Source organism: Dipteris shenzhenensis, chromosome 32, assembly GCF_047967505.1.
Source record: "Dipteris shenzhenensis isolate YYH24624 ecotype China chromosome 32, Dip_SZ_1.0, whole genome shotgun sequence".
In the NCBI taxonomy this organism is placed as follows: Eukaryota; Viridiplantae; Streptophyta; class Polypodiopsida; order Gleicheniales; family Dipteridaceae; genus Dipteris; species Dipteris shenzhenensis.
The window spans coordinates 39,105,270-39,123,496 of NC_141627.1; the positions used below are offsets into that span (position 1 = coordinate 39,105,270).

An 18,227-nucleotide genomic window follows, 5' to 3' on the forward strand; every position below is an offset into this window, starting at 1 on the left:
GAAGATTACATAAAATCTGCATTTTCACTAAACATTGTGATATTCAACACAACGAATCATTTTTTTCCATAAAACCCTTTTCCTATCGTGTTATTAACGCTTTAGAGATTTTAAGAGAGCAAGCCAGTGGAAATTTGATACCATTTGATGAACAAGTAACATTGTCATTTTTCACATGCCCACCATGTTCCCACCCACATTTCTAGCTCAATAAAGTCTCACCTACACTTTGTGCGGATTATGATTATGGATTTGGAACAATCCAATTTGGGATTGAATGCATGTCAACACAGGCTTGAGAGGATCTTGAATGCGAGGAGAGGTGGGATTCAATGGGTGGTGACTTGGGAAATCATCCCTAGTTTGTTACATATATTGATGATATTTTCAAGGTCCCCCCCCGCCCCAAACACACACATGCAACTGCCCTTGGCCACGTCGAAGGGGAATCAAATGCGAGGTGGGCGAACGTTGGTGGCCTGAGGGTGTTAACAGACTAGAGCCGCCCACGCCTGCCCCTGGTGGATTGAATGCATTTGGCCAGGTTGCTGGGCAATCTTGCTTGCCCATGATTCATGGGCAGTGCCCATGGCGTGCTACTTTGTAGACACCCTAAGCTGACAGGCAAGCAATAAGAAGGTTTCCTTTCCCAAGGGAATTGAATGCACGCAGGCAATAGCTGCGGCGGCGGCAGGTGAATGCGCAAATTGCCGAGCTGCCGAAGTGTGACAAGATGGGGGATCTCTGCTAGCGAGATAAGAGAAGTTTCTAGAGGGAGTGGTTGAGGAAGAGTGATTAATCAATTAGTGAATAAGGTTGATGAATTAGTCACAAAGCTTTTGATTAATTAGGAAATAAACACTGCCTTGTTGTCTCTCTCCATTTTCTTCAATCGCCATAGCCATCTTCTTCCATCGCCATAGCCATCTTTCTCCCCTCCCTTCTCCTTCAGACAGCAGTGCCCAGCTTCCGCGAACATTTGCTTCTCCCTTTTCTTCTGTAGTACGTCTTCTCGCTCTGCACAGCTCCTCTCTTGGATGTTTTCTGGTTCTTCATTGCTTTCTGTAGACTCTAGAGCTTGTTGATTTCAGAGCTTGTTTGCCTCGTTCAAAGCTTTTCATTTCGTCTTGTATCATAGCTTGTTTGTTTCCCCTTGGCAACGCCTTGTGGCAAGCACGACCGGGCCCCCGGCTGCGGGGCCGCCGCGGCAGGCGGTGCCTACACAGTGCCGATGCACGTCTTGGGAACGGGAATTCCTGAGGGAGACGTGGAGGTTAAAGCTTTGGGGACTGTGTAAACTTTGAAGGCGCATTCTGGGGAGCTTGAGGTCGCGTGTGCGAAAGGTAATTAGCTAACTGAAAGTCGGGAGGAGGAAGGAACTGGGAATTCGTGTCCAGCGGAGGCAAGTCGTTGGAACTTGGCACTGGGCAGGAACGCAGGGTCAGTGCAGTGCATCTATGCAAAAATCACATCGCATTTCGGGAAGCGCGCCAACGAGGAAGAAACATTTTTCCGGGAAGCAGACCTCAGACCTTTCTGCCATAGATGCAAGCTTGCCGTTTCTTCAATTAGCTCTCCGTGCTTTCGAATTTGCCCGAGAAAGAGAAGGGACAAAGACCGCATTGCGAGAAGCACGGCATCCTGCCGTAGCTTCAAGCTCTGTACGCATTTCCTCTTTCTCAAGTGGAGGTGAGAGAAGAGGAAGGCGACGGTACTCACAAAAGACGAATCGAGACAGCGAAATCCTCACGGGAGGCCGGAAGGAAGACATCGCGGGTAGCAAGCCGTCCTGTCATCGCTAAATCACATCGGATTGTCGGAGCACCACAGCTTGCGCACAGGCCTTCACAAGCTTCCCGAGTCAAGCACATCGCTTTGCAGGAAGCAGGTCATCCAGCCCATAGCTGCTCCTGCTTCTTCTTCGTCTTCTTCTCTTCCTCCATCGCTGCTTTTTCTTCTCAGGTATGTACTTTCCTGCTTCACGAGCTTCCATTTATCGCATCCGTCCACTGTAGCCCTTCTCACCCTTCCCGTGATGATCAGTTTTCTCTTGCGCTCCTATCCGATCTCTTTTAGATGTCCGTTGTCGGCTCAGCATTGGATTTGACGGTTCTTCTCCGTTGATAGCCGGATTCTCGTTCCTATTTCGAGATCGGATCTGCCCTTTCGAGAATGAGTTCCATGCTTTGCAAATGCGTCGATTTTGACAAGGCAACAGGCCATCCCTCTGTCAACTCCTTGTTGGATTTGTGTCCCCATATCGAGATCCGATCTTATCCGTAGAGAATGCCTGAGATGTCATAAAAGCACCATGGTTGGCTATTGCGAAGCTTCTGCCCCTTCCTCTGTCCGTGCTGGTCAATCTGGGTTTCTCATCAGGCTTACCTGCGCTAAGCTTCCTCGCAAGTGAGAGAGGCAATACACACTCCTCCTTTCAGAGTCGCAAGTTCTCGTAGGACGTTGAACGTTTATGCCCAAAGGTAGTGATCTCATCTCTATGCCGGGGCCTCGACAGGGGCGGAACGTCACAGATCTGTGGCTCGCTACGAGGATTAAAGCTTTTTGACCCTCCTGCCCCGAACTTGAGAACATCTATTTAAAAGGAATGAAATTTACGCGTTAAGAACGTATTTCCGGAACCTTGAATGATTCGTTTACAGCGGCGTAATCCAAGCGATCTACTATTCAAATGAATGATATGCGAACTCTGCTCTTCCTCAGATTGCTATCCTTTTATTGTACAAAGGCTTCACAAAGTCCACATGTAAAAAGTGAGAAGAGCCAATAAATTACAATCTCGGGTATTGGACAGGTCGATAAAACCTTTCCAAAAAGGCAATGGAACCGATCTCTGGAGTAGGGCCTGTATTTGAAGATCCACCGCCTCTCAGTCTCTCCTTTCCTGGGAGACATATATGTCAACATAGCTAGTCGGGAGGAATAATTCCTGGCCGTGTCTCGTTTTAGAAGATATAGCGGTCGTTAAAAGGTATCCTCAATATGAAGAATGTGGTCCTTATAGGGATGAAAAGCTTGAAAGGTCTCAATCCCAGATCGGGAGGTATGTAGTTGCAAAGATCTCATTGGATGACCTGGCTCTTCTTCTGCCTACATAGATGCATGGACGGGGGCTTTAGACTGTACTGTACAAGTTGCGGCCTGCTGGTATTGTGATAATTCTTTCCATCTTAAATGGTGGGTTGCCCTATCAGCTAGATTTAGGTTCTCGTTTGGGAGAGACTAAAATGAAATTGTTTAGACTTCACAAGCAGTTGTAGCTTGAATGAAGAGATTTGGACTACTTTTTGATTAGCCTTCTCCTTTAGTGCTAGCCTTCGTCATGGCTGAGTTTGCCCTTCACCTCCGGAGTGCCGACAGAAACTTAGTACGAAGACTTTGTATAAATGGATGCTCAAGTATGTGTGGGTGTGTGGATTTGTATGTGTGAGCATATTTCTATACTATGGTCTACACCCACTGTTGGGCGCTGATGATGTCAGTGGGGATGTCGTAGTAGCTAGTCCCTGCTATGCGTGATGGAGTTTATGGTTTTCAATCTTATGAGTTGACTATCGTGAGATTGAAACTGCACTATGTTGTGTTTTTAGAGGATGAGTTTGGGAATGTTCCTGGATTCATCTAGGTATATGTACTCGAATGGTGGGAGTTTGTCCACAAATAGACTGAAAGTCACGAAACATCCTGCGACTCATACCTCTCACTTCCCTCTGGTGCAAGATGGGACGAGGAAAGTAATGTCAAAGCAGGTAGCCTTTCGGCATCCATTCCATGACTGTGCTGCATGTTTGGAGATTGTTTGGAAGGCTGCATCAACTGCAGACATGGTGCTCCAAACTTTGCCTTCATAATCTGATTTGGAACAGCGGGCTTAGTGAGAATGAAGCGGGAGAGCTTCATGAGCTGTAGTTGCTCCATCTTGCCCCACTTTTGGGACTCACTGAGGTCTCCTGCAGCAAAAGGTGCCACTACATGTCTGACCAAAGAACAAAAAATATATTTTGTTATTGGATCTGGAAATATGCTTGGACGCATTGGCACCCTAGCCTTGTATCCCTTGTTAAGTATGTGCTGGGCTGTTGTCCTCGTGGAGAAGACAGGTCCTAAAAATATGATCCCTATGTATAGATAGGATGGGACTTCTCAATTAGTTCTCCATGGTATGCTCGCTGTGTGGAGAGAGAGAGAGAGAGAGAGAGAGAGAGAGAGAGAGAGAACAGCCCAGGATGGGGACAGTGTGGTGCTCTGGCTGTAGAAGCTACCATTTGATGAGGTGTACTTAGCTCCCCACAATCTTGTTTATGGACCCTATAATCCAGGCTGTGTATCCTCATCCATCAGTGGGAGTTCAGAGAACCCCTTGGTATGGTTGATAATTTTCTTCTGACAGAGCTTCAGATCAATTCGAAGATGAAACTCAAGGATGCTAAACTTTTCTAGAGATGTACACAGCCAAGTATTGGCATCAAAGAATCCCAGGAACCTCCAAAGTTCCTGACCTGCTGGAAAAATCTCTTTCAGGAGCTCTGGAGGCTAGCAATATCCTGTACATTTGCAAGCTGAGACTTCAGTTTCTGAGACTTAATATGAAACTTGGTCTCACAAATAGTGTTTAGTGTTCTTTGCTGTGTTCCATCTGGCCGATGCAAAGCTGAATTAAGCCTCCACACCTCTCATATCAATGCGTCTGCATGTGATTTTGGATGGAGCTCAAGATGTGTTGGAGCTCTGGTATGTGCACTCTGCTTCATCTGGACATAAAGAAAATACTTGGTCAAAGGAAATGTGTGAATGCTCTAAAGCTCCATGGTACAAGTTTCGACAGAATTAGCTGTATACTGAAATGCTTGTTTTCCTCTTTTAAGGTGAAGAGAAATTCAACTTCTATATTAGCTGCAATGGCCATAGTACCATGGAATGACATTCCACATTCCCAACCCTTTTCAATTGCCGGAACCTGAGAGGAATGCTTTTTTCCCTACGTTCTAGGGGAACCTATCATGGACAACTTGCCAACAGCCTTCCAACAGCCTTCTTATCTGTGCCTATGGAAGAAAAGTGGAGTTATTGAGGGTGTCAACATGATTTACTGTTCTGGTGATAGGTCACTGACTCCACGCAGGAAAATTAAGCTGGTTCAGTTTGTAGAGAAAAGTTATTCTGACATCATTGGAGTTTGTCATTTTTGCAATGCCTATTTTCTGCTTTTGTTTTGCTAGCATATGTTTGAAGAGCTTCAGGCCCCGAATAGGAGCTTCCTGTCCTTGCTTTGTATGTATATTGAGCTGAGTAATGTGCTGTTTTTTAATATTTAAGCTCTGCAGTATGAGAATTCCTGTTTTTTGATTTGCGTTTTTTTAAAAGCAAGCCCTAGGCACAAAGTACTTCCTACGCCTTACATCAAGTGCATAGCTTACCCACCGTCTCTGAAATGGGAGTATCAAATTGTGCTTCAGTGCAGGCTAAAGGAGAGAGCTGGCAGTGTGGCTTGTGGGCCATTTTGTTGATAGGCGTTTCCTTTAAGATTTTATCGGGATTAACCTTCAAGTGTTGTTTCACTTTTAAATTCGATCCTTATTAGGCACTTTGATACTAGATAGTTTAGAAAAGCAATGTTAGGGCACCTGCCGAATTCCAGGATTGTTTCAGCAGTAAGCAACTGTGTATGGTTAACTGGTGCTGTCTGTCTGCTCAGCTTTATGCCTACTGTATATTCTGGATCATTCAGGTCTTGTTTTCCTTCTGACCAGATAATTCTGTCAATGGGATTACACTCTTCTGAATTTACGGTTTTAAGTCTCTTTCTTAAATCCCCCCCCCCCCCCCTGTTTGGGTCGTTTCTTGTAACCCTTTATGTGCATGGAGTCCCTAGATTCTTTCCTGTGTCTCAGGTCTTCTAAGGTGCTCTCTGGGATTTGAACTTAGAAATAACAATGCCGATGAAGAAGAGTGGAAGCAAACGGAAGGAACCTCAATCTCCTGAAGAGGAACAATCCAAGGTATTTGACACTTTTCCAAGTTTTGTGAATTCTGCTTTGAAAGAGAGTACAGGCATGATGCTTTGAAAGAGAGTACAGGCATGATGAGATTTGGACTACTTTTTGATTAGCCTTCTCCTTTAGTGCTAGCCTTCGTCATGGCTGAGTTTGCCCTTCACCTCCGGAGTGCCGACAGAAACTCAGTACGAAGACTTTGTATAAATGGATGCTCAAGTATGTGTGGGTGTGGATTTGTATGTGAGAGAGCATACTTTTATACTATGGTCTACACCCACTGTTGGGCGTTGATGACGTCAATGGGGATGTCATAGTAGCTAGTCCTTGCTATGCGTGATGGAGTATATGGTTTTCAATCTTATGAGTGACTCTCGTGAGATTGAAACTGCACTATGTTGTGTTTTTAGAGGATGAGTTTGGGAATGTTCCTGGATTCATCAAGGTATATGATGCATTTTTACATTTGCTTCTTGATTGTGCAGTTAAATGAACTTCGTAGCGCCCTTGGCGTGTTAACTGGGAAGACCGCTCACTTTTGTACGGATGCATGTTTACGTCGTTACTTAAAAGCCAATAATTGGAGCCAAAAAAAATCCCGGAAAATGCTAAAGGGAACCATCAATTGGAGAGAGCAATACAAGCCAGAGGACATAAAATGGGTATGCATTTTTCTCGGCTCAGTAAGACAATCTGCTATAGGATGCACTACTTGTTGGCATAACATATGGTGCAGTAAATGTCATTATTGAAAATAGGAGGCTGTATGTGTAACAGTGTGCTCACGTCCTATGCAATAGTTGAAAATTGCTTACAACTTTCCCAGCAGAGCAAATGGTATTGTAAGGCTTACTACAGGACAGGGCTTTGAGCGCAAGTCACCAACCAGATATAGCTCATCGAATGCGATTGTTCAGTTTTAGAAGTTTGGTGGTTTGGGTGTCCTATTACCGCAGCATAGTTCCATCTCCGGCATGTCATAGTTAGTGGAGTACATTGTCTCAGGACAGTTTTGTATGCCGATTTGGCAACCATGTACAAATAAAGCAGTGTACTATAGTTAGGTAAATCTCTCGTGTCTCTCATGCTTGAGTTTGCCTTTTGTATTCATCTATCTTTCCGCACAGCAAGTCTCTGCATGTTACATTGGTATCAGAAAAATGGCTCAAAAGGGCGTCGTTTTATAGGCAAGGGCCAGCAGCCTGATCGGCCAAAACTGACCAGCCAGTCGGTTGTGCTGGCCCAAGGTTGGTTGGTTCCCGGCCCTATATAAGGGGCCTTCAGCCCCCTTTTCACTCACTCAGCTTCCTTAGTTCAGGACTCAGCTCCTAGCCTCCAGCAGCGCTTCCAGTGAGCATAGGCGGTTTGGGTTTCCTATTACTGCAGCATAGTTCCATCTCCCGCATGTCATAGTTTGGGAAGTGGTCTCAGCACAGTTTTGTATGCCGATTTGGCAACCATGTACAAATAAAGCAGTGTACTATAGTTAGGTAAATCTCTCGTGTCTCTCATGCTTGAGTTTGCCTTTTATATTCATCTATCTTTCCGCACGGCAAGTCTCCGCATGTTACATAGATCTAGACATGGAACATAGATTCCATTTCAACAAAATAAATATGCCTTAGATGCATTGGACTTGTAGTTAGAGTTATGTCATTGTCAACTCAATGAACAAGCTTTACTTGATTATATTTTTTTGTGGCACCATTTGTCTGCTTTTGGAGAAGACTGCAATTCTTGCGATACCAATATAATGTAGGCGGAGTTTGAAACTGAGTAAATCCTGTCCTGAAACCACACTAGGTCGATATACAACCTAAATCACTGACACAATGAATCTTGTAAATATGAAATTACGGATGCTTCCTTCAATTTCTGCTCGTACGCTTCTTGACTGCGATTTACCAAAACTTGGTGCAAGAAAAACAACAGAATGTTCATGCCCACATTGTTGACAAGGCTTCTACAACCATTCCTTCTTCCCTCCCCCACAAAGCGCCCCCCCAACCCCCGCCCCCCCCCCCCCCCGCCCCCCCCACCCCTTTCTTGTAGTCAATATCAAAGTCGAAGGACTGCATTTCAGCCAATAAGTGCTTAGGAGTCTTATGGCAGCCTTGACTGTAAATATGCTCCCATGTGAATTTGATGTGATTTATTATATGTAGATTGCCCACAATTCTTGTCATAAACATGGCAAGTTGCCTCGGCATCAAACTTTCTGCTTTAAGGGCTAAAACAGATGCCAATCCTTTGTCACATGGTCCCATGATCCATCCTCTGATACAGTCTCATGATCCATCAACCATCTACCTATGAAACCTCCCTCGTAAAAAGACAGCAGAAACACTCTCATTTCTCTCTCTCTCTCTCTCTCTCTCTCTCTCTCTCTCTCTCTCTCTCACAACAGAGACACTAGGGCCCAGGACAACAGCTGGACTGGACCCCCCCGAAGGGTATTATTTCTTGAGAGAAGATGGAGTACATAGTTCAGCGTAGAGCTGTTCATACATAAACCAAAAACGTGAATGAAAAGGAGACATTTGATTTTGCACTTGTCCTCTCCAGCTTTTGGTCACTGGCACCCCACTCATTTGGGATTTTGTTGGAAAAGTATAGGTCGCCTCCCCATCTGTGAGCCCCCAAATGAGGAGTGCATCGGGGGGGATGGTGTGGAGAAGGGTGGTTTAGGGCTCAACAGGCCTGGGCTACTGGCAGCCTAGTGGCAGCCTGTCACGTGCTCAGGCTGGGCCAGCCAGCCCTCTGTTTTTGTGCCCCCACCAGGGGCCTTACCGGGAGCAGCAAAGTCAGGTGGGGAGGGGCTGATTGGGTCGGCCCAATTCCCCCTACCAAGTTGGCTTGTTCACGGGGGCAGACAGCCCTATAAAAGGAGGCGTTTGGGGTCTCCTTTGGCATCACCTGGAGCAACATTCAGTGAACAAATAGGAGCAGCAGAAGACCCTCTCTTGGGCCTAATCCAGTAGGTGAAGAAGGGACAGAGGAGCTGCAGACTAAGCTGCGGGATACCCTCCGTGGGCATTTCATTTTCTAACACGGCACTTGAGCCGTATTGGTGGGGGAGTGCAGTCTCCCTTCCTCCTCCCCGCTTAAAAAGTTACCGACTTGCCTCTGGAACAGACCTAGTTGGTCTGTCTACATGCTGATCAGATGTGGCATAGACTTGACCTGTTGTTGGGTCTCCCATATGTGGCTGTTAATACTACACGTGTCATTCTTTCCAGACCTACGTGGGCTCATGTACAGCCCCACATCAGGCTCCCATTTAGATCATCCTATGTGAGCTGTCACTCCCTTAAATGGGTATTAAAAAAGGCCCCAAATTCATGCACAGCCTATGCATTGGATGTGCTCCATCAAATCTGATGTGGATCTACACAAATCCCATAATGGGCAGGTGTAGGTTATGCCCTGTCGCTCTCCGCATTATGGGGCTTACAGGTAAGGCATTGACATCTGACGCGAGGATAGTGGATATTCTTGTACAGCTGTATGTGGAGAGGGTATAATGAGTGGTTGGCTTCACTGATGGCATTCATCGTTGGAATCTACCCTTACCTTTACCTCTGGATTTTTTGGGGGTATTTGAGTCCTTGGCTGTGGACAAGTACATGGGATTTCATTATGAGGATCTCCACTTGAAGCTTTATAGCTTAGTTTAGCATAGCACTCAGCAAGGGCCCTACTGGGCTCTTTGCTTCAGCCCTTTGAGGCTTGTATGAGTTTCTTTTCTATATGGTGTACTTTGTCCCATAGGCCCGTGAGGCCTCCCGTGGACGTTAATATATCTTCCTTTCTTTACCTGGTCTCAGTTTTTGGAAAGTTAAGGACCTCAGTGCAGGTTGTGTATGCCAACCAGAAAAAATTAATGATTTCCTCTGAAATAACAAATAAAGTAGAGGCTGTAAACACTGGTGAAAATGGCTTTGGAGGCATTGAAACGATTAATGTTGACTGCCTGTCTGTAGCCCATTGCAGCATTGGGGTGTTTAGAATCTTCTTTGTACCATTTTTCTTTTCCCCAATGGAAACATTTTCATGGTGCAGGACGAAGTTGCCAAGGAAGCAGAAACGGGAAAGATATATAGAGCTAATTTTTGTGACAAGGAAGGAAGAACGGTCCTTGTAATGCGCCCTGGAGTGCAGGTATGGCAGGATATCATATAGTGGTAGTATATCATGAAGTGTGTTTTCTTCAAGGGTTGCTTCCTGCTAACAGATTGATATATCTGATCGTATGGCAGAACACAAATCAGCTGGAGGGTCAAATACGTTATCTGGTTTACTGCTTGGAAAATGCCATAATGAACTTGCCTCCTGATCAGGAGCAAATGGTATGGCTTGTTGATTTTGAGGGATGGAACATGTCAATGATTCCTTTAATGACAGCTCGAGAAACAGCACACATATTGCAGGATCATTACCCAGAGAGGCTTGCATATGCAATTCTATATAACCCTCCAAAGATTTTTGAGACATTCTGGAATGTAAGTGTACTCTTTAAATGTGGGTGTTCCCATGTAATTTGTTCTTGTTCTTGTGCACCGTGTGTTTTCCATCTCAAGCAAAGCATATTGCCTTAGAATGTCCTTTTATTTAATGAGATCATCACTATTACGTGCTTGTGCAGGTTGTGAAACCTTTCCTTGATCCCAAGACTTACAAAAAAGTGAGGTTTGTGTATGTGAAGGATGAAGAAAGTGATAGGCTTATGGAAAGCCTATTTGAGTTGGAGAAGCTAGAATCTGCCTTTGGTGGGAGGAGTGCTTCAAAATATGACAAAGATGAGTATGCAAAAATTATGAAAGAAGATGATATTAAGACAGCTTTGTCCTGGCAGGATCTGCAATCTTTAAGTCTGAATGCAGATGCTACTACAGCTGTGGATTCTGAATCATGCTGATTGTTTATGCATCTTTTTTTTTGGCCGTGGTCAACTCACTTGGGTTTACAAAGTATGCCTGACATGTAACCGATGAGTCATACTGGGGAATCGACCGGAAGTGTTTGGATGCCTCAGCTCACTATACACGGGAAAATTGAATTTTGTATGGAGGGATTGTGAATGCCGTTGAATAGGGAGGTGGCTTCCCAGCAACTTGGGCTAAGCATACCTGGGCTGAACTTTTAACTGTGATTTGGAGGCAGAAGCTACGTGATGACATCAGTCACCTACCAGTTGACAGTTAATTTACACAAAATGTATTTAGGCTGATGAACAATTTTTAGATATGCTAATGCATATGCCATTATTATATTATGTGAACAGCCTTAGCAATTTTGATCTTGGATCTTTGTGGATTCTTTGTAGCTTTAGAATCTAAATGCAGGATTTAGATTCAACTTTTTAGTGCATACTTTTCCAAGCATTATAGGGCTTTTTTAACTGCTGTGAAATCCAATCCGGAGGTTACACTCGTTTCTACAATGACTATCTATAGGCAAGGTGCTTGCATGATTCTGAGCGATGTTCTTCAATAGAGTATGTTGTCAAAGTGATTTAAACTTGCCCTTTGGTATGGGAGTGTTCAATTTCTATACATCAACTGTTTGCCTTTTGAAACCACTATGCAAAGTAGGAGATACATGTGGAATGATTTTCTAGGGCTTATAGGTAGTAAAATTTTCACCTAAGCAAGAACACAAATAGGGGTTGTTATTGAATCCTCCCCTTGCTCTCTATATGTCTCTGCTTTATTCCTTCCAACTACTGCCTGAGCACATTGAAGTGATGAAAATATCATAACAGCATTTGTTTATGGATAAGGAATGAGTGTAGTCAATTTATTACAGCTGGAAGCAGTTGTCATAACACAAACTTGCCCAAAACATACTCTGTAAGGTACAGTAGTGTAGTCAGGCACATATGGGGTTGGTAGCTATATATGGACAACTAGAGACAATTTAAAAATAGATCCCAGAATTAGTGATCTTACATGAATTGTAGTGGCCTCATGTTGGATACTATACCATGTTTCAGTATTCTGGTTCAGAAATAGTAAGTAGTAGGCTCAAAATGACTAGTTGCATCTGTTTGGCATTTGCAAGAAGCCTAATAGCTTGAACATGTGTTTGGTTTTCCATTGATTGCTTAATTTTGTGATTGCCCTCCATCTTTAGCTGGAGCAATGCCTAGGTTTGTTCTTTCTTCAGAACTAGGTGGTAGATGTCATCTTTAGGTAACCTATGATATTGCTGTTTTGGACATGCATAACTCGATTTGGGGTATAGCTTCTGCTCTTGTAGTTGGGTGGATGTGTTTTTTGACATTAGATGTTGTGTGTTGGAGCACCTTGGTCGCTTATTGTACGACCCTCATGGTCATGGACTGGTGAATCCAACCTATATTAACCCAAGGCACTTATTGTACGGCCCTCATGGTCATGGACTGGTGAATATCCAACCTATATTGACGTATATAAAGCAAAATAATACTTTGGTACAAGCTGTATCAATGAGGAAAGGTTTCAGTTAATAATAAAGCCTTTTGTTATGTAGAATTGAAGAGCTAAGCTCAGCATTATTCAGAAAGACAACTTGGATTCAGCATTGTTTAGAAAGACAACATGGTTTCAGCATATTTAGAAAGACAACTTGGTTTCAGCATATTTAGAAAGACAACTTGGTTTCATTCGGGCAAGTGCGTTGCTTAAGGTGTGAGGTTAGAAATCAATGCAGATGAAGACATCTAGAATATGTGAAAATATAGGCATGAAGTTTGTAGTAACATAAGGTCTAGACATGTCATATAAAGGGCATTTCCTTCAAAATAAACCCCTCTTTTGTTGTACTTTGTTTCCCTCTGCAATTTCATATCATTGCTAGTTCAGTGCAAGCAAGAAATTTGCAAGACATAATTCATCGATGGTAGACAGTTTGATATTGGACAAAATGGAGCTTTGGTTGGAATGATCTCAAAGAGGTGGGAACATTACAATGAAGTGATGTGACTTTAGTTGATGCACTGAATGTTTGTTTCGTGCAAGCTTGAAGGGATATCAATGTGGGATTTGGAGTGGCCGCTTGAGCTCTTTGATTCATCTTTTATGAAGAATGGAGTCATTTGAAGAAACCTTAGAAGGCCCTTGGGATTATAATATTCCTTCACTTATAGATGACCTTATTTCCAAACGTTTTTTCTTGTGTCTTTTTCCATTCCACTTTTACTCTTGAAGTTGTGTATTTCATGAGGAATCTCCTTTGTAGCTTCACACATTGTGGCTTGAATCTTTTGTGAATTAAGAAATACAATTCTAGAGAAGAGAAAAATTGGGATATCAGTAGTGGAGTTTCCAACTCAAAAAGTATCCCTTTAAATTGGTGAGATTCCTTGCATAAGGCAAACGTGAGAGTTCGGACCTTATGTGGGTAGCCTCTTCCTTGTTTGATGTGTAAGACACATTTGCTCAGTATTTAAAGTTTGGGATATGCTTTACATAGAGAAGCTTTAGATCGTAAACATGTGGGACCACATAAGATTGTTTAGGCACCATGTGGCACCATGTGGTTTCATCTTAGCTATGGGTTTGAATGACTTTTTGCCTTCTTTTATGCACAGATACTTGTGAACACAACTGAAGAATCTTGTTCTTGGACCAAAAAAGATTGTCCCTTTTGTTTTGTACCATCTATTTAGCTAGACCATTGACCCAAATCATAGCTATGGATTTGAGTGACGTTTGGTTGATACTTGTAGCCTTTTCTTGTGTGCTAACATATTCGAATCAGAATTTGAATCCATTATTGTGATATTCGAAAAGAAAGTGAGGCCACTATTTTTGTTAAAGGCACTTGAAACTTTGACTAGTCCTTTACTTGCTCCCTTTGAATACTACCTTGCCCAAATTATTAGCACTTCATACAAGATCCGTTTGGTTACTTCTTTCAACCTTCCCATTGAAAAGATTAACACCTTGGACATGCTACTTTGATAAACTTTTTTGAGGACATGATGCTTTCGATAGTGTGTAAAGATTATGATCGAATGGGTTGTGAAACTGCAAGATGAGACAATTGCATTGATGCGTTTGTCCTTTAAAGTGTTTGCTATAATAAAGGAAGACATCAATAAGCTATTGTGGATAATAATGTAGCCTTTGTAAGTAAGATCACACAGAGAGCCTAAATAAAACAAAGATGGCCCTTTGAGGAGGATTATTCATTTTGGAAAAGAAACAACTAATGCTAAAGTGCAACATATTCGCAAATAAGACAACTTAAAGCTAGATGCAGGGCAAATAAAACCAAATCTTTCATCATTATTGTAAATGATTTATTCTTAAAATGTTTAAATTCTCATAATTCACGTTAATATTTTCATAGAACTCATTCCCTCAAACAACTACAATTGAATCCAAAGTATCATTGGATTGTCCGAGATTTGGCATCTAGTAAGGGCAAGAAATGTTAAAAGGTGAACATTTTACAGAAGGATGGATTGTTTAGAATATAGTTGGTCAATTGTGCAATTGACCACATGAAGCCAGCCTTTGGTTCAAAGAAAGTCTATATTGGTAACCGTATGTGTGCATTGATGTGAAGACCAAACTAGTAGACTGTAGCAGTGTTAGCATTACAGATCCACTTGTAATAATGGCAGTTCTTTAGCTCGATTAGTATCTCAATTGGCATTATTGTTGTAAGCAAAGGATAGTGCAAAATAATCTCAAAACATCATGTGAAGGCATTTTCATATTTTGGTCAAAGCTGTTCAAGACACAAAAAATTCTTACTAGATCACACACACACACACACACACACACACACACACACACACACACACACACACACACTCACTATTCCTTCCTCCATTGGTTTGGCCACTTGTTCATTAGATCTCCCCTCAACAACCCCCCTTAATTTCCCCAATTTCTTTTCCCTCAATCTCCCTTATTTCCCCTTAATTTGTCTCTAATTTTCTCAGTATTTTTTTCTCAATCTTCCTTGTTTTTCCTAATCTCTCTCTCTCTCTCTCTCTCTCTCTCTCTCTCTCTCTCTCTCTCTCTCTCTCTCTCTCTCTCTCTCTCTCTCTCTCTCTCTCTCGTCTCCTCATTTCTCTCCCAAAATCCCCCTCTTTCTCTTTCCCCAAAACCCCCCTATTAGAGCGGTTAATTTTAAAGCCTATTTGAATGGTTAAAACTAAGGCCTATTAGAGTGGTTAAAGCTACTTAATTTTTTTACTAGCACTACTTAACTTTTTTCTCCTAATAAACGATTTTATCTTATACCTTACTAAACTCTAAGTAATCTATGTTTCTCCCTATTCTAAAACCCTTTTTTCCCATCGTTGCATTTCTTTTAAATTAAATTCCCCACTGCGCTTTTTTCCTTGCATTACATGGCATGAGTGCAAATGCCCCTGCCTCCCGATGTTTCCTAACCTCCCGACTCTCTCCTCGACTTAACTTCCCTCCCCCTGTATATAAAGGCCTACTCTAACTGCACCAAATCCCACGGGCTAAAGACCTCTGGGTCTAGGCTCTCTGTACAGGTGCCCTCTTCCCACTGCCTATGGTACTTTGCACTCCCCCATGTTCCTGCTCTGCCCCGCATGTCATATTTCTTGCGCTTGCCCCGCAACCGTGCTATAGCCTACCACAAAGCTATGGACTGCTCCGCTGACGAACCTGTTGCACAGCTACTCCCAAAATCGTCGCCACCCACGATACTAATTGCCGGTCTTTCGTGCGGTCACATCCCATGTAGTATACCTTTGCATCACATCCTGCCTCTCGAAATTCATCAGCGCATGACTCCATTGATTCTCAGGTACTTTAAACATATGAAACTATTGTTCCTTGCTCTAGATACCATGCTGACTCTAGTTTACTTAGTTTCTCCCCCCCCCCCCTCTCCCTCATTTACTCTCTTCCCTTTATGCTTTTTTACCACAAAGCTATGGACTGGCTCTGCTGACGAACCTGTTGCAGAGCTACTCTTAAAATCGCCGCCACCCACAATACTAGCTGTCGGTCTTTCGCGTGGTCACATCCCACGTAGTATACCTTTGCATGATTCACGTCCCACCTCTCGAAATTCATCAGCACACGACTCCATTGATTCTCAGGTATACTTAAACATTCGAAACTATTGTTCCTTGCTATAGTTACCATACTGAGTCTAGTTTACTTAGTTTCTCCCCCCCCCCCCCTCCCTCATTTACTCTGTTCCCTCTATGCCTTTTTCCCTCCCCAACCCTCTCTATGACTTCTCCCCTCCTTTTATTTAGAAAAAAACCCCCCTTTTCCTTTACCCACCAACTTACCCCCCTTTTCTTTACCCCCCCAATCACCCCCTTTCCTTTAATTAAAAAACCCCCCCTTTCTTTTGCCCCCCTTTTTAACTTTCCCTCTCTAATTATCCCTCCCCTCCCTCTCCAACTATATTATATCGTCCCCCCCTTTACATTATAGCTTCCCCCTCTCCCTTCCCTTTTTTCCTCCTTATTAATAACAACCCTTTTTATATTACCCCCTTTTTTTTTAAAAATGCCCCTCTTAAAAATTGTACTTACACCTTTTTCTTCTTCCCCCCTTGTTATCCACCTTCTTTTACTTATTTTTCTCATATTTACCCCTTTAATATTCCTCTGTTTCTTAAAACATTCACATAAATCTCTTATTTCCTTTTATGCTTCTAATTACTTTTATTGTAATAGTAAAATATATTTTATTACTTCTAAATTTTATTTCTACCCTCCCTTATCCATATTTCCTAATGTTCTCTAAATGGTCTCTCCTAACTTCTTCCTTCTCCCTATCGTCTATTTGCTCATTATACTTTAATTTTTTCCTTTAAAGCTTAAATTTCTCGGTTTTTTTTGCAATGCCCATGTCTACTCTTTCATCACACCTCCACTTCATTATCCCCATAATTCTCTTAACCTAAATTGTACAACTTTGCACTCATATTTTTTTACTAACTAGCTTTGTAAGTCAGTGGTCAAGGGTTTATTTTTATTGTGACACCGATAACAAGGAAGGGGTGTTTATGACACCTGTCTTCCCAACTACGGTTTAACTGGTTCTCACCATGTTTTTCTTGGTGGATGGTGGTAGGCAGGCAGACTCCCCTCTTCAATAAAAGTGATGCTTGCCAGCACTTATCCAAGTTCAACTTCCATACAGTTTCCACAAAGTCATTTTTACAAAAGTGCCCATTGCTAGTTTCCTTTACAGGGATTCACCGACTTGTACAAACTTTTCTGTTAAATGCAATTATTCCTATTTCATTGTCTAGATTTGCTCTTTTGTCTTTTCACTATGCAAAGGGGTGTTGTAAAATCTTCCACACATAGGTCGTTTCCTTTGCAACTCTGGACGGTTGCACATAGTACACTTAAGTCATTAAGGCTGTTTTGGCTTCTTGACTCCCTTCTTTAACTTGTTTGTTTTATTTTTTCTAAGAAATATCTGTCTAATCCCTCTCTTGTCCTTGTAGAATTATTCATTAGATGTCACACTCCGAATCCAAAAGTCTCTACAGCCCTCGCCTGATTTCAACTCCCACCTCCCAAACAATACATTTAAGTCTTTATGGCTTTTTGGCCTTTTGACTCCACTCCTTTCATGTCTCCTTTGAGCAACACTGTTTTATTACACTTATCTTGTTATTAAAATTTTTTTCCCTTTCTATATAAAATTTTTCTAATCTAGATTATTGTCAAAACTATCCACTTCCTTTTCTTGCCTAATATTACTATAACCACAACTTACCCGTATATCTGTTAAACCATTTTGCTTCCATATTGTTTACCTACCTCACTCAAGTACTTCTCTTCCATTCCTTTTCCATTACTTTAAATTGCACTTCTCAATACTTCTTATTCTCTTTGGGTAGAGAGTAGGTCATCACACTAGGTGATGACCTACTGTTTGACCTAGTGTGTTGTATCCTACTGGGGCAAAGGTGGGTACACACACACACACACACACACACACACACACACACACACACACACACACACACACACACACACACACACACACACACACACGCACGCATGCACGCACGCACACACACACACACTTACTATCCCTTCCTCCATTGGTTTGGCCACTTGCTCTCATTAGATCTCCCCTCGACAACCCCCCTTATTTCCCTAATTTCTTTTCTGTTAAACTCCCTTACTTCCCCTTAATTTGTCTATAATTTTCTCTGTATTTTTTTCTCAATCTCCCTTGTTTTTCCTAATCTCTCTCT

At 42.6% G+C, this 18,227-nt stretch overlaps 1 protein-coding gene across 9 annotated transcripts; it reads left to right on the top strand.

The window, feature by feature from the left end:
• Positions 1 to 879: 879 nt before the first annotated feature.
• On the top strand, positions 880 to 11,292 carry LOC147880728 (uncharacterized). Of its 9 annotated transcripts, none has more exons than XM_087370454.1 (7): positions 886 to 1,002; positions 1,139 to 1,962; positions 5,910 to 6,017; positions 6,497 to 6,673; positions 10,074 to 10,172; positions 10,271 to 10,513; positions 10,657 to 11,292. In XM_087370454.1, exons 3-7 carry the CDS (start codon positions 5,952 to 5,954, stop codon positions 10,927 to 10,929), a joined length of 858 nt encoding a protein of 285 aa, XP_087226580.1. In that variant the 5' UTR covers positions 886 to 1,002; positions 1,139 to 1,962; positions 5,910 to 5,951; the 3' UTR covers positions 10,930 to 11,292. The 9 variants fall into 9 exon arrangements, with proteins under 9 accessions (XP_087226579.1, XP_087226578.1, XP_087226585.1 ...); XM_087370455.1 differs by having other exon boundaries at positions 5,944 to 6,017; XM_087370453.1 differs by lacking the exon at positions 1,139 to 1,962 and having other exon boundaries at positions 880 to 1,002.
• Positions 11,293 to 18,227: the final 6,935 nt, after the last annotated feature.